The sequence below is a fragment of the Taudactylus pleione genome, unplaced genomic scaffold (assembly GCF_031769625.1).
Source record: "Taudactylus pleione unplaced genomic scaffold, aTauple2 ptg000283l, whole genome shotgun sequence".
NCBI lineage: Eukaryota > Metazoa > Chordata > Amphibia > Anura > Myobatrachidae > Taudactylus > Taudactylus pleione.
In genome coordinates this window covers 1391220-1406697 of record NW_028284685.1, presented here as the reverse complement: position 1 = coordinate 1406697, position 15478 = coordinate 1391220, and the positions used below count along the sequence as shown (strand labels likewise).

General features: G+C 43.2%; 1 protein-coding gene across 4 annotated transcripts in view; it reads left to right on the top strand.

The window, feature by feature from the left end:
* The window catches only part of LOC148512077 (flavin-containing monooxygenase 5-like), a 195037-nt gene that overhangs the window by 125157 nt on the left and 54402 nt on the right, over positions 1 to 15478 (top strand). For all 4 annotated transcript variants that reach the window (XM_088482221.1, XM_088482222.1, XM_088482219.1 and 1 more), the window contains one exon: positions 6090 to 6252. In XM_088482221.1, the coding sequence (XP_088338347.1) occupies positions 6090 to 6252 (163 nt within the window). The remainder of the gene's footprint in view (positions 1 to 6089; positions 6253 to 15478) is intronic.

The window sequence follows — 15478 nt, the reverse complement described above, 5'->3', positions numbered from 1 at the left end:
CTAAAAAAACACGCGACCACCCTGATTCAGAGCCTGAGCCATAAGTTTCGGTGACATAGTAGATAAGTGGATGGCGGAAGGTACAACTCCCTAGTGCAGAGTTTACATGGCAGACACAAAGCTCTCACATGGAGTGATCAATATCATAGAATGCACTCCTTCAGTCACCAGGCATAGGGTCAACGTTCACCAATGTAGGGAGTAATATAATAGAGGCTATGTAATAAGCATGGGAGACAATCAGCAGAAGACATTGACAGCAAGCCGTCACAAGAGGGCGCTAATACCATAGAGAAGACAACTGTAGTAGTAAGGAACAACACTAACAGGACTTGTGGCATGTAAATTGTAGAATAATAAAGTGACTTCAGACACAACTTATAGATGGTCAGTGTGCATGTAAAGGCCAAATATAATCAGTATATGTGTATATATATATATGTAAAAATTGGATCTGTTTAAAAGCGCCTATGTGCTAAACAAAGTGCTGTGCATAAATAAATAAATACTGCTAATAAGCTGATTCAGGTAGGTCAGGTATTTATGTGATATTTAAACCAGAAAGTGCATAGTGCAAATATGAAAAGGTAATTAATATAAACCAATATTAGCCCCTAATAAAGTGCAAATAGTGTAAGAATTAAAACTGTACTCTGACTAAAAAAAATATACATAAAAAATATACAGTTTATTTCAAAGCAAATTAAAAAGACAGGATGAATAAATAATGGTGTACAACTAAAAATCACATACTGTGTACAATAATTTCATGTCTTTTACAAACCCATATATTAGAGCTTTTCAAATAAATAAATAAACACTATAATAAAAGACATCACAATTAGTATATTAAAAAAGGCTTCTGCGGCTTATCTGATATAATGGTAGTAAGTTCATGAAAGGTAAGAGGAGCAGCCAACGCGTTTCATCTGCCAATCAGACTTCTTCAAGGAAAACTTTACCTTGATGATTATTTATTTATGCACAGCACTTTGTTTAGCACATAGGCGCTTTTAAACAGATCCAATTTTTACACATTTTTATTAACAACAGATCACCACTGTTGTATTCCTTCTGTTTGAGCTGACACCCACACTATAAGGGAGTGCTATATACACACGCTTTTTGTATTTAAAAAGGTATAGATTTTTAACAAATACATTTTAAATATGTTTGTCTGACTGTGAAGTCTTTTAAAGAAAATAAATTTTCTTTATTGAATTAAGTAAGGGTGTTCATTATTTTTTGGCGCTGTATTCTTTCATTTCTACAAAATATATATATATATATATATATATATATATATAGGGCGACCACAGAAAGTTGGGAACAATATGATGCCTGTTGAGATGGGAGAGAAAAGAGTGGAGCACTCTTAACAATAGGGGGAGATAAAATTATGCAGGGGGAGATGAGGTACACTGAGACCTGCTAATAAGGAGGGCCTGGGAGCCACAGGATCTCACAGAGCACGACTCCGCGACGGAGGCTTAGGGGGCCAGTAATGTGTAATGGCCACCACATGGAGCGGTCCATTAATACAGGGCACTGTCTGTGGAGAAAAGCGTCCTGTAGTGCCTCAGTGCCTTATTGTCTGACCTGCCCTGGACACAGCGCGCTCTGGTGGAAGGATCCGCAGGTCTCAGATGGTCACAGCGGCGGAAGATGAGGGAGATCACTTCCGGATGCATCCGCTACTCGTCCCCGTCTCCGGCTGGGTAACTAGGCCACAACTCGCCAACGCACTAAAATGTACGTCCCAGCTCCGCAGCTCATACCCCGTCAGTAAGGAGGGTTGGGGCTCGTCAGGGGAAGTGAAAAGGGCACCACTAAGGGATAAGTGAAGGTAATAAAGGCTTGATTTGGTCCCAAAAAGCAGGCGCCTCATTAAAACATGACTGCTCTCCCTGCCTGCCAGGACACTCCCCCGTTTTCCAGTTTTAGTTTTAGGTTCAGTTTGCCGGTTTGTGGCCCAGTTGAAACCTGAAGTATCCAAAGAGGTTAGTTTAGGTTCCTAGGCAGATTCCTTGTAAATACTGGCTCATTCAACATCTTTCTTATCCTGCAGGGTCATCTGTTAATGATGCTGTACCACCTGAATTTGTTCAGTGCTGTATCAATCTTTTCAGACTCATGGCCCTGGCAACCTACTGGCTAAGATTGATGTTGAATCCTCTTTCTGGGATTTTGCCTTGATATTGGATATTACACACAAATGTTTGCCTACGGAGTGTTTAGTGTCTTGGTCTTTTTTGAATGGTTCAGCACTTTCCACCATAAGTGCATGGAATTTTCTTCTGGGGGTCATGGTATAGTTCACTAACTTGATGACTTCCTTTGCATAAGCCTTGCTCAGTGGACAATAGGGTATAGCGGTTAGTGCTCTCAGGATTTTCTCTACATATACCACTAGCTGCTGGCTCAGGACACTGTACGGGACCAGGACACTGCAAGTATCCTCTTTCCTCTGCCTAAACAAGCCTTTGTGTATACCAAACAATTTGCCATTTCTTACAGCTGTTTGCACTATATGACTCAAAACCCCTTTTACCTCAGGTAAATCTTTGAGCACTCTCTCATCGGCCTGCCGTTATTCTCTGCTCTGTCTCCTGACACCAGGACAGGCACACTCTGGGCCTGATTCAGAGCCAGATGCTCTGACCAGAGCGCTCGCTCTGAATAAGGGCCCTCCTACATGAAAATGGAGCGGCCTCATGGATACTCGCATAGCTGTGGGTTACCACCCGCAGCTATAGCGAGCGTCCATGATGATGGTCGCGATGGTCAAGACCATTGCGACCATCGGGCTTGCGACGAGACCCTGCGGTAGGGTCTCGGTGACCGCAAGCCCTGGAGTGATTTTGGCTCTATCAGAGCCAAAATCACTCCCACTGACATCACTACTGATGTCAGTGGGGTCGGACTCAGACGGTAGGCGTTCCCATGGGAACGCCTCCGTCTGGGCAGCCACGCCCCCAGCACGCCCACCAAAGGGGGCGTGCTGTCACTCACCATCGACAGCACGCCCCCTTTGGTGCGAGACCCATAACGACGGCTTGGCCATCGTTATTCGGGTCTCGCGCATGCGCACGACGGAGCTCCCTCCGTCGTGCGCATGCGCAATTCGGCACCATCGACCCGCTTACGAGCGTCCTGCGCTCGCGAGCGGGTCTGAATGACCCCCTCTGTGAGGTTTGACAGCTGAAGTGCATCTTTACTTTTTTCCCACCAGCTGTTTTTTTCCTCTCTCTCATCCTTTGTCCTCTACTTTTAGTATGACAGAGAGACAGTAGAAGCCGGGAGGACTATGCCTGGGCACCTTTTTTCATATATCTTTTCATTGTCACATACTACTTTTGTTTGTAATACCATTGCATTAATTATTTTTTTCTCTGGGTGATGCACTGGAGTACATTTAAATTTTGATTCAAGGGACTATATGAGTGTATGCTTGCAATTCATGCTGTCAATTAGGAGACTCTTTAAGATACAATTACTTTGATATACTGTATATTATCCAGCTGTCTCCTAGTTAGAGTACATCAATTATATTCTGCAACAGCATATGGTAAACATTTGACAATATCCCCATCACAGAGGGGTGCAACCTGTCTAATATCTGTTACAATCATTCTACTAGAGGATTAAGCACTGGCAATACCACATACCTGTTCTTACAATACTTTTGTTCATTAAGTGTTGAATATTTGCATACTCCAAACTATCTTGGACACTTCTGGATTTATACAGGACACTGTTCGGATATTGCATGGGAAATGTGATACAGTGTGGACGACATAGGGTTAACTATGAAAATTATTAATCGTGTCATTCTTGGTACCTGTACCCATAGGACTTAAAATATAAGGGTGCATCATTTTCTAAGTATTCATATGATTCGCAGAGAATAATCATTATTGCTCACACAGAGAGGACATATTTCCTCCTATGACTAACTCGGAACGAGGAATTAATTTATCTTCTTTTTTTTTTTATATATATATAAATTAATTTTTCACTCATAATATGAGTCTGCATACTCACTTATGCAATACTTGGTTTGTGTTGTATATATTCTTTATTTTGTGTATTTTTTGTGTGTACGTCTTATGATTTGTGATACCCCCTTATTTTAAGGTATAAGACTAAAAGTTACATTTTAATATACTTTAGAATCCTTCACTTTCTGATAAGAGTGCCTCCTTGTTGAAAAAACTTCCATTAAAGCCTGGCTATAGTTTGCCCAGAGACATACAGTGCCTTGCAAAAGTATTCACCCCCCTTTGCATTTTTCATGTTTTGTTGCCTCACAACCTGGAATTAAAATGGATTGTTTGAAGGTGTGCATCATTTACTTCACAGAACATGCCTACAACTGTGTTGTTTTTTATATTGTGAATCAAACAACATTTAGGACAACATAACAGAAAACTTCAGCGTGCATAACTATTCACCCCCCTAAAGTCAGTACTTTGTCGAGCCACCTTTTGCGGCAATTACAGCTGCAAGTCGCTTTGGATAAGTCTCTATGAGCTTTCCACATCTTGCCCCTGGAATTTGTGCCCATTCCTCAAAGCAAAACTGCTCCAGCTCCTTCATGTTGGATGGTTTCCGCTTGTGAACAGCAATCTTCAAGTCTGACCACAGATTCTCAATTGGATTGAAATCTGGGCTTTGACTAGGCCATTCCAACACATTTAAATGTTTCCCCTTAAACCACTCGAGTGTTGCTTTAGCAGTATGCTTCGGGTCATTGTCCTGCTGGAAGGTGAACCTCCGTCCCAGTCTCAAATCACAGGCAGACTGAAACAGGTTTTGCTCTCTGTATTTAGCACCATCCATCTTTCCCTTGACTCGAATCAGTTTCCCAGTCTCTGCTGCTGAAAAACATCTCCACAGCATGATACTGCTACCACCATGTTTCACTGTGGGGATGGTGTTCTTGGGGTGATGGTATGTGTTGGGTTTGCGCCAGACATAGCATTTTCCTTGGTGGCCAAAAATTTCATTTTAGTCTCATCTGACCAGAGCACCCTCCTCCATACATTTGGGGAGTTGCCCACATGCCTTTTGGCAAACTCAAATTGTGTCTTCTTATTTTCACTAAGTAATGGCTTTTTTCTGGCCACTCTTCCATAAAGCCCAGCTCTATGGAGTGTACGGCTTATTGTGGTCACATGCACAGATACACCAGTCGCTGTGGAACTCTGCAGCTCCATCAGGGTTACCTTTGGTCTCTGTGCTGCTTCTCTGAATAATGCCCTCCTTGCCCGGTCTGTGAGTTTTGGTGGGTGGCCCTCTCTTGGCATGTTTGTTGTGGTACCATGTTCTTTCCATTTGATGATGATGGATTTGATGGTGCTCCAGGGGATCATCAAAGATTTGGATATTTTTTTATAACCCAACCCAGAATTGTACTTCTCAACAACTTTGTCCCCGACTTGTTTGGAGAGCTCCTTGGTCTTCATGGTGTGATGCCTCTTGCTTAGTGGTGTTGCAGCCTCTGGGGCCTTTCAGAAAACATGTGTTTATACTGACCGATCATGTGACATATGCACATACCAATTTTCTGAATTTTATTTATAAAGATTCTTTTTTACATATATTTTTCTCATTTCACTTCACCAAATTAGACTATTTTGTGCAGATCCATCTCATAAAATTCAGATTCAAAATAAAATTACAGGTTGTAATATAACAAAAAAAGGTAAAAAGCCAAGGAGGGTGAATACTTTTGCAAGGCACTGTATGAGAGACAAGACCACAAGAAGATTTATTTTCCAACATGACAATGATCCAAAGCATACAAAAGCCACACAGAAGTGGGTGAACAACGAAAAGCTAATGCCTTAAAATGGCTTAGACTGAGCTCAGTTCTAAATGCTAATACAATTACTTATTACAAAACTTATTAGGGAATGTAGTAATTGCTAGATTTGACTTTTAGCTTTTAAATGCTATATATCTCTTCCTATTAGGGGGTCTTGACGATCATTTAAACAGTGTAATAGGGTAAACTATATAGCCTAAGCTTGCTACATTTATCACTATAAATATGTTACTTAATATGTTACTAATAAACATTTCAGACTACTGTTTGCAGTATAAAGAAAAGCGAAAACTTCTCTACCACTGGCCAATGGGCTGTTGCCACTGAAAAGGAAGGGAAGCAAGACACAAGCATCTTTGATGCAGTGATGATATGTACTGGACATCATACATTCCCTAATTTACCGCTATCTTATTTTCCAGGTAAGTGTTCTCAGACAGTATTATTATTAGTATGTTTATTTGTAAAGCACCAATGTACTATGCAGCTCTGCTTTGGTGGATAAGAATAAGTAGACACAAAACCAAGTATATTTTGCATGAAGCCTAACAAAATATATATGCATGTTGCTACAAAATGATAGTAGGTGAATTATTATTATTATATTCCTTTATTTTTATGGCACAAGGGTTCCGCAGGACATTACAAATGAGCACAACAAGAAAACTGTGACTTACAGTACAAAACAATGTAGGACAAGGACATGGTTAATATAAACATTACTGTATCCACGATTTTAACACTCAAATAAGCAGCAGGGCAGAAGCAACCAAAGGTGACATTGTAGGGAACATATAATAGTATGAGCAAGGGAAAGGAGAAGCACATGAGGGCAAAGGGCACTGCTCATGAGAGCTTACATTCTAAAAGGGAGGGCCAGACAGACAGGAATGACACAGATGGGGTAGACCATAGAGAAGGAGCAAGGAGCACTGGTTTAGGAGTGGAGCTGGATGGCTGTGAGGTGGAGAATTTGATAGGGAGAGGGAGAAAACTCCAGAAGTAGGGAACAGCATGGGCAAAATCTTGGAAGCAGGACTGGGAGGAAGTAATCAGTTGTCAAGAGAGGTGGCATGCATTTGTGGAGCAAAGTGGGCAGGAGTTTGTAGGGAGATAAGGTTAGAGATGTTATGGGAGAGGATTTGGTGAGGGCTTTTGTAAGTGAGTGTGAGAAGCTTGAATTGGGTTCGGAAAGGGAAGGGGAGCCAGTGTAGGGCTTGCAGGAGAGGGGAGTCAGATGTATGTTTGAAGATGAATGAGCCTGGTAGCAGCAATGAGGACTGATTGGATTGGAGAGAGTTGTGAGTCAGGGAGGCCAGATATGAGGAGGTTACAGTAGTCCAATCTCGAGATGACCAGGGTCTTATTCTAGATATATTTCTGAGAGAGAAATGACAAGACTGCAAGAGGTGCTGAATGTGTGGTTTGAAGGAGAGGGAGGAGTCAAGGATAACTCCAAAACCACACACTTGGGGGCTAGAGAAGATGGTTGTGCTGTCAATAGATAAAGAAATTGTGGGAGGTGAGGTTATGCAGGAGTATGGGAAGATGATCAGCTCAGCCTTAGATATGATAAGTATAACAAAGTGCTGGGACATCCAGAAATAAATAGCAGAGAGACAGTTGGAGATACAAGTGAGGACAGAGGGTAAGAGGTCAGGGTAGGAGTGGTAGATCTGAATGTCATCAGCATAGAGATGATATTGGAGGTCAAGCTCACCTAAAGAGGAATCATAGAGGAATAATAGAGAGATCCAAGAACAGAACCTTGGGGTACACCTACTATTAGAGGAAGTGGAGTCATGAGAGGAGATGGAGAAAGAGCAGTCAGAGAGGTAGGAGGACAGCCAAGAGAGGGCAGTATCATGCAGACCAAGGGAGTGAAGGATTTGCAGGAGGAGAAGGTGGTCCTGTGTCAAAAGCAGCATATGTCAAGAAGAATGAGCAAAAAGTAGTGGCCCTTGGATTTGGCAGCAAGGAGGTCATTGCTGACTATTGTGAGGGCAGATTCAATGGAGTGGTGAGAATGAAAGCTAGACTGAAATGGGTCAAGCAAGGAGTGGGAAGAAAGAGAGTCGATAAGGCAGTTGTAGACAATATACTCAAGGAGTTTGGAGGCAAATAAAAGGAGAGAGATGGCATATAGTTGGAGATCAAGGGTGGGTTTTTTAGAATGAAGGAGACAAGGGCATAGGGAACAGATGTGAGAAAGAGATTGATGAGTGGGGCAAGATGGGAACAGGCAACAGGAAAGAGGTAGCGGAGGAGGCGGGTGGGGATAGGGTCAAGCAAGGAGGTGGAAGAGGGAAAGACTGGATGAGTGCCATGACAACATCTCCAGATATAGGGGAGAATGATTTCAGAGTTGGTAAGATGGAATGGTGACAGGTATCTGAGAATGGAGAGTGTGGGGAGCTGAGGGTCTGGTGAGATGAGCTGCCCTGATGTATGGAGTAAATTTTAGATGTGCAGTGGGTGGCAAAGTCAAGGGCAGTGAGTGAGGGGGGAGCAGAGGAGGGAGTTGAAAGTGGCAAAGAGACAATGGGGGTTTGAGAACTGGGAGTGCTCACAAACAATGACAGAAAACGCACTTCTACACAGACTTCCTCCATTTCAAATTTATGCTTTCAACCTACAGTATATTACCACCACCTCTCTCTCTCTAAACAATTGTACTTCAAGAACCTTATCTTGAAGTACAATTGTTTAGAGAGAGAGAGGGAAGGTGGTAATATACTGTAGGTTGAAAACATAAATTTGAAATGGAGGAAGTCTGTGTAGAAGTGTGTTTTCTGTCATTGTTTGTGAGCACTTTTGCTGGTATCTAGTGCATTTGGCGTGCCAAGGTTGAGGTGTAGATCTGTGAGGGTGAGTAGTGATCACTAGTGCAACAGAGTCAGGAACAGAAGTAAAGGAGACATTGTAAAGGGAAATGGTTTGTTCAGGGCAGTAGAGAGAGATAATGAGGGATAGTGAGTCCATCAGGGAGGATAAGGATATGGGGCAAAATGTAATAGGGTCTGAGTTTTAAAAATGTGCAAGTAAATATCTGTACTCACACATTTTTAGAACTCACTCTATGTCATAGGGTGCGAGAACATGCAAACTCGCATGTTTCTCACACCCCGGCAACTCGCAATGGTAAAAAACACATCCAGATGTTTTGCCATTGTGAGGATACAACTTGGACAATGTAATAGAGTGCAAGTGTTTGACACGCACACTATTATTGACTGAAAATCCGAGAAAAAAACAGACCTGCTTCAGGTTAGCGTAGGGTTCTCCTGCATTTTAAGAACCAGCACCAGGCTCTGTTGAGCTGGTCCTGGTTAAAAAAATACAGGGGATAAATTATGTAGGGGTCCCTCGTATTATCAACCAGCACCTGGATCAGTGAGCCGGTCCTGGTTGTTGAAATATGGTGGCCAAATTGAGTTGGGGGTCCACTGTATTTTCTGCAACCAGCACCGGACTCTTTCTAGTGGGGGTGTAATGCCACAGCCGGGGTACCCTTTCACAGGGGAGGTTATACTTGTGGGGGGATGCACGTCTTTTTTTTCTTTTTACAGGTTACTATTTTTTAAAACACAGAAACCTTCACGGATCTCACTGATCTGTGAAGGCTGCTGTATTACTCAGACCTTGTAATGCAAGTCGCATTACAAGGTCCAGGTTTTCATAGGAGAGAATTTGCACAGACTTGCATAATGTAATAGCCCTAAATTCACAAGTTTGCAGGCTATTCCATTTGCTGAGTTGTGGGACAAACTAGGACCTTTTAAATATGCGAGAAGGTCTGAGTTTGTCCCGCTCACAAAACTCAGACCCTATTACATTTACCTATTGATGTCAATTGCCTCAAGGTTATGCTTAGTGATGGTAGTCTTGGAAAGTAGAGGTGGAGAAGGAGTGAAGGATAAGTTAAAAGAGAGAAGTTGATGGTCAGAGAGGGGAAATGAGGAATAAGTATAATCAGAGCTATCACAGCAGTGAGTAAAGACCCAATCAAGTGAGTGTACACTCACATGGGAGGGTAAGGACATTCATTGCGAGAGATCAGGATATGATGTAAGGGTAAGGAATTTAGAGGCAGAGAATTATGTGGGGACATTGTTAGGGATATTGAAGTCTCCTAAGATGAAGACAGAAAGGTCTGAAGAGAGAAAGTGGGAATGCCAGGAAGAAAAGTTGTCAAGGAATTTGGATGGAGGGCCAGGTGGATGATAAATGACAGCTACTCGGAGATGAACAGGTTGGAAAAGGCAAATAGCCTTACCTTGAAAGTAGATAAAAGCCATGGTTCTGATGGTATGAGTTGGTAGCAGTTACCAGAGGATAGAAGGACCCCAACACCACCACCATGGTAATCTCTGGGCCAGGGTGTGTCAGAGAATGTGAGGCCCCCAGAGGAGAAGCCACAAGAGAAGTGGTATCAGTTGGGGAAAAACAAGTTTCGGTGATGGCTAGGAGATTTAAGAGTTGGAGATTAAAAGGTTATGGGTGGGGACCAGTTTGTTACAGACAGATTGTTATGAATCCCAGGTAAGATTCACTTCTGATTTAAAGCAATAATTCTTAGATTATACGGTGCGATGCGGTCAACTGAATTGGTAATCCTTGAGAGAGGTGAGACCCAGGTGACCCAGTTGCAGCCTTGAGGGCTGGCGTGTAATTGACTAAGGTATGGCCTCTGGGCCAAGTTGCTGCCTTGAGGGCTGATGCGAATTTGGCTGAGGTGCGGCCTTGGGGCCGAGTTGCAGACTTGAGAGCTGGTGTGAACTTGGCTGAGGTGCGGCCTTGGAGCCCGGTTGCAGCCTTGAGGGCAGATGTGAACTTGGCTGAGGTGCGGTCTTCGGGCTGAGTTGCAGCCTTGAGGTCTGTTGTGAACTTGGCTGAGGTGCAGTGAGGATTATAGCAGAATGTCTACACAGTCACAAAAGTGAGACCGCAGCAATGTCCAATAACTAGAGTCCACTCAGACACTGCAGTGCGGCTGAGACTGCTGTGATGTTTATCGCTGATAAACCAATCAGATGCTGAATTGCAGCTGAGACTGCTGGAATGTTATTAGCAGAGGGTCTACACAGACGCCAAAGTGCGGCTGAGACTAGCATTTGTTTGGGCTACCAGCTACTTAACATCACGGCAAAGTGCAGCTGGGACTGTTGATACACACGCTGGAGACTGGAACACACAGGAGCATGAATTCCTCACACAGAAACTGGAAAGCACTTACTGAATGCTATCACCGGCATCTGAGCAAAGAACCAGTGGGAGAGAAAGAGGAGAGGAAACCAATCCGAGCAGGGCGTTGATGACGGATTAGCCAGATAGGAGGACCTCACGGAGAAGCAGCCTGGCATCCTTGTATCCTAGCAACAAGCCTACGAGAGCTGCCTGGAGCATTGTTGTCCAACAAGACACAGAGGTGGCTTGTGAGACAGATCTGGCATTCCAGAGGTACAGGAGAGAGAGACAGAGTTAGTGGGAGAGATGTGAATGAGATTAACAGGGTTGCTGCAGCACGGGGGTTAATTTGGGGACATAGATGAATAGAATGTAGTGAAGGTGCCTGGCACCTGAGCTAGAAAGGTAAACTGCAGGTGGTGGACAGGAAGAGTGTTTAGTGTGATGCAGATGGAGGTGAGAAGGGTGACAGGGAGAGTATGGAGGGAGCAGGGCTTCGTAGTGGGGTAGTAGGCCCATGGTGAGGGAGAAGAGAATAGAATAAATAAGGAGGAATAAGAGAGGTGGGAGAGGGAAGCAGAGGAGTGGGGGAGACTATGGGTTCATGTTTCATGTGGGAACAGGGGAGTAAAGGATTATGTGGACATTTAAGGGGGAGGTGAAGAAAAGGTGGTCATTGTGTGGATGAGGGAATTGGATGAGGAAGTCACACTTGCTTCTAGAGAAGCTGAGGACATCTCAGTGAAACGCATTAAGCAGCTACCTATTTAATATGAGACCTCAAGAATCCCCTGCACTGCATTTTAATATCCGGGACCAACTACAGGAACATCTTAATTGTGGCCAGCCTAGGATTTCCTACAGTACCACCGCTGCAAGGACATCTTGCTAACTTATTTTTGGACTACTTCAGTGGACTGTTAATATTGTTGCTTCATATGATACTGGTCCTACAGGAATGAACTATATCTTTTGAGCTTCATATGCTCCATATCCTGACGTGCTTTATTGACTTTTGGCACCAGCAATCTCAATTGGGGGCATTTTCATATGGTCTCAGTAATAGTACAGTATGTCAGTAAATGTTATGCTGATTTTAGATCTTTATTAATTTGTGTATTTCTATGTTGTGAATAGATTTTATCAAGCCACCCGTTATCTATTTTTAAATATTCTTATTTATCTTTAGTGCTGTATACCTTTACCTTTTTCTATTTCTGTTTACAAATAGGGGAGAAAAATTGGAAGTAGGAATGGAGGCTGTATGAGATAGAGCGCTCGCAACCGGGTCGATGTTAAGCTCCGGAGCTCACTACAAAAGGGACTGCGGTCTATGTGGATTGACAGCTCGCCCCGTTTTGTAGGCGGGGCGGGCGGTGGCTACACAAACGGAGGCGTTCCTAACGGAACGCATGCCGTTTTGTGGGCGGCCACACTGGCATCAGCAGTGATGTCAGTTGGGAGCTTCCTGCTCGATCAGAGCAGGAAGCAGTCTGGGGCTTGCGGTTGCCGAGGGTCTCGTCGCAAGCCCCGATGGTCGCGATGGTCATGACCATAGGGACAATCAACCTGGTCGGTCGCTAAAGCTGTGGGTGGTAACCCACAGCTTAGCTAGCGACCAGGATGCCGCACTTGAAAAGTGAAGCAGCCGTCCTAATTCAGAGAGAGAGTGCTCGCTTCTAGCGATCGCCTCTGAATGAGGGCCAGAGACAGAGTAGTAGATTTTCTACAATGAAGGTGAAAGTACAGTGCTGGTAAATATGTATGTACTGTACAAACGACAGTAGTATTATTAAGCGGAATAGCTATTGTAAATTTAGGGGTGCAGAAATTAGATTCTAAAATAGACAATGGCCTGATTCAGTACGGATCACTATTGTGATTGCAGCTCCGTAATCGCACACAGCATCACTGCAAAAATATGATAATAATTACAATCGCAATGACGTTGCAGCCAAACATAAGGACACCCACATCCCCTTACACACATCCTTCATACTTAGCAAGTCTGTGAAATCGTCGTTACCATCGTAGCCTCACACACACTTGCACAAGGTCTGACCTTACTCAGAAATTGCTAACCTCATCGCACGCAGTGAAAGCCCAAGATACGTATGGCATTGCAGTGGCTAATTTATGCACGCCCCTGTAATGCTGTTCAAACGCACTGACAAGCCTGCGTTTTGCCGACCACTGAGGGTGATGTCACCACCCCCAAACAGTCACTTCCTATTAATCACTCAGTGATGGGTCTGCATAGTCACTGTAATCGCAGTCCGGTCGCAGTGAGACCCTTGTGCACATGCACACGCATTACAATGTATGGGCAGAAAGTAACAATCGGCTAACTGCGTGCGTAATCACTGTTGTGATCCTTGCTGAATCAGGCCCAATGTTATAAGTGAGAGGATATGAGGCTAGGCTAAAGAACAATGGTAATTTAGACATGACTTTCAAGGGTATGAGGGCAAAATTTACATTATTACAGAATACAGTTATGCAGTCAGATGTTTTTGAAAAACAAAAAGCCAACACATTAGGCTGCAAACAAAGTGGTAAGTTTTTGCAATTTCCAAGCAGTCCAAGCCCCCTCCCCCTTTCCAGATCGTCCAGGTTATGCAGGCTGCATGCGGTTGTTTTGGAGATTTAGTATATTCACATGTGTTGCTTCAAATCAGTCCTTTTGAAGTAGAGGCGCCTGTTTTTCCTCATTTTAATGCCAAAATTGTGGTTAAGATTATGTGCACTATGCAGCCTAAATTCAGTTGACAAGTAATTGGGCTGTCATTGACATGCTTTGGTTAAAGGGCTGCACCCAGAAAATGTTGGCTTTCGTTCACTCAGTAAACGTTTGGGGTTACCACAGAATAAGAATAAAATCATTCCTTAACCAGCAAAACACTTTTAAAACTAAAATATGCACCTTTGTTCATCAAATTAGATATTGCTATACTGCAATTATAGTTTGGTGTAAATATATGACAAAACCTGTAGCTTGAACAATGTTTAAATGGGATGTGGTCAATATGCCGACCGTGGGGATTCTGACGCTCAGAATGTTGGTGCCGGAATCCCGACACGTCAGAATTCCAAGCACTGGCATCCCGACTGCCGGAATTCTGAAGGTAAGTAGCGGGGTTGGGGGAAGGGTTAAGCACCAGGGGGAGGGTTAGGGTAAGGGAGGTTAGGTTTAGGCACTAGAGAGGAGGTTAGGGTAAGGCACCGGGGAGGGTTGGTTATGGGTCTATGGAGAAGGGGAGGGTTAGGGGTAGGGAGAGGGGGAGGGTTAGAATACTGACCTACAAGTGTCGGTATTCTAGCCCTTTTGAGATCCAAGCATCGGGATTGTGACCGCCAGGATCCCGAGTGCCAGCATCCCGTACCCATCCCAGTTAAATTTGAACATTCATTTACCAGTAGAAAAATAAATATGTTGAAACAAGTTGTTATATATTGTAATGTGTGATTTATACAGGCAACATTCTCACCCAGGTAATTTATCCATCTATGTGATATTTATGGCTTTTACAACACTGATCCATTTTTCAAAGTGTTGATTTCACAGAGCACAGTTTACTTTTACCTCTGACTGTAATCCTATATATTTATCCCAAAATGTAAAGAGCCTGCTCCCCTAATGCTCAGTACTTTACACAAAATGTGACTTAGAACCTGATTCAGAGTTTTACGCTATTTGCATTCATACTGCATCTTTGGACACAGCAGCGATGTGGAAATATGCTAATGCCGCAGGAGCGGTGTGAGGATAGAAAAACCAATGGGTTTGCATACATCACTGAATCAGCCCTATAATTATGTGGAAGAGAATGATTTGCAAAAGTTGTGTTTTTTCCAGATAAAAACTGCAGGCATGCACTAAAATCCTCTATATAGGAGTAAAATTTATTCAACTAGGACTGGGGTTGTCACCTTTTTGGTGGCTTTGGGGAATATCCTTCTCTGTGTTACTGACATTGAAAACACATGCAAAGTTCAGAATGAATGCCATATATTTGTTATGATGAGAAGGAGGATGTGAGGTGCTGAGGATAATTTATTTATATTTTTAGCATTGTGAGATGGTCATGATGATTATTAATTTTATTATTTTTTTAACTATTAGAAGAGCAAACTGACTAAAATAAAATAAATAGATATTCATTGCTTTGATTTTGTAAGTGGTTAGTATCTGGTGAAGACAGCAGGATTGTCTGTCTCTGCTTCCACCATACTAGATCCATTCCATGGTGGTATTATAATGATGTCATGTCAGCAGTTGCTGTGGAAGTCACAAGTGTAGGAACTGCTACTTCTGCATTATGAACGCAACCAGGGACTGAACCACCAGGTACAATGGAGGAGATCGCATCCAGACACCAGCCCTGAATAGTGCACCCTGGCTTTCTCCATTGCTCCAGGTTCTGCGGTTTACGTCCCAGAGCAGAAATAAGCAGAGAGCCC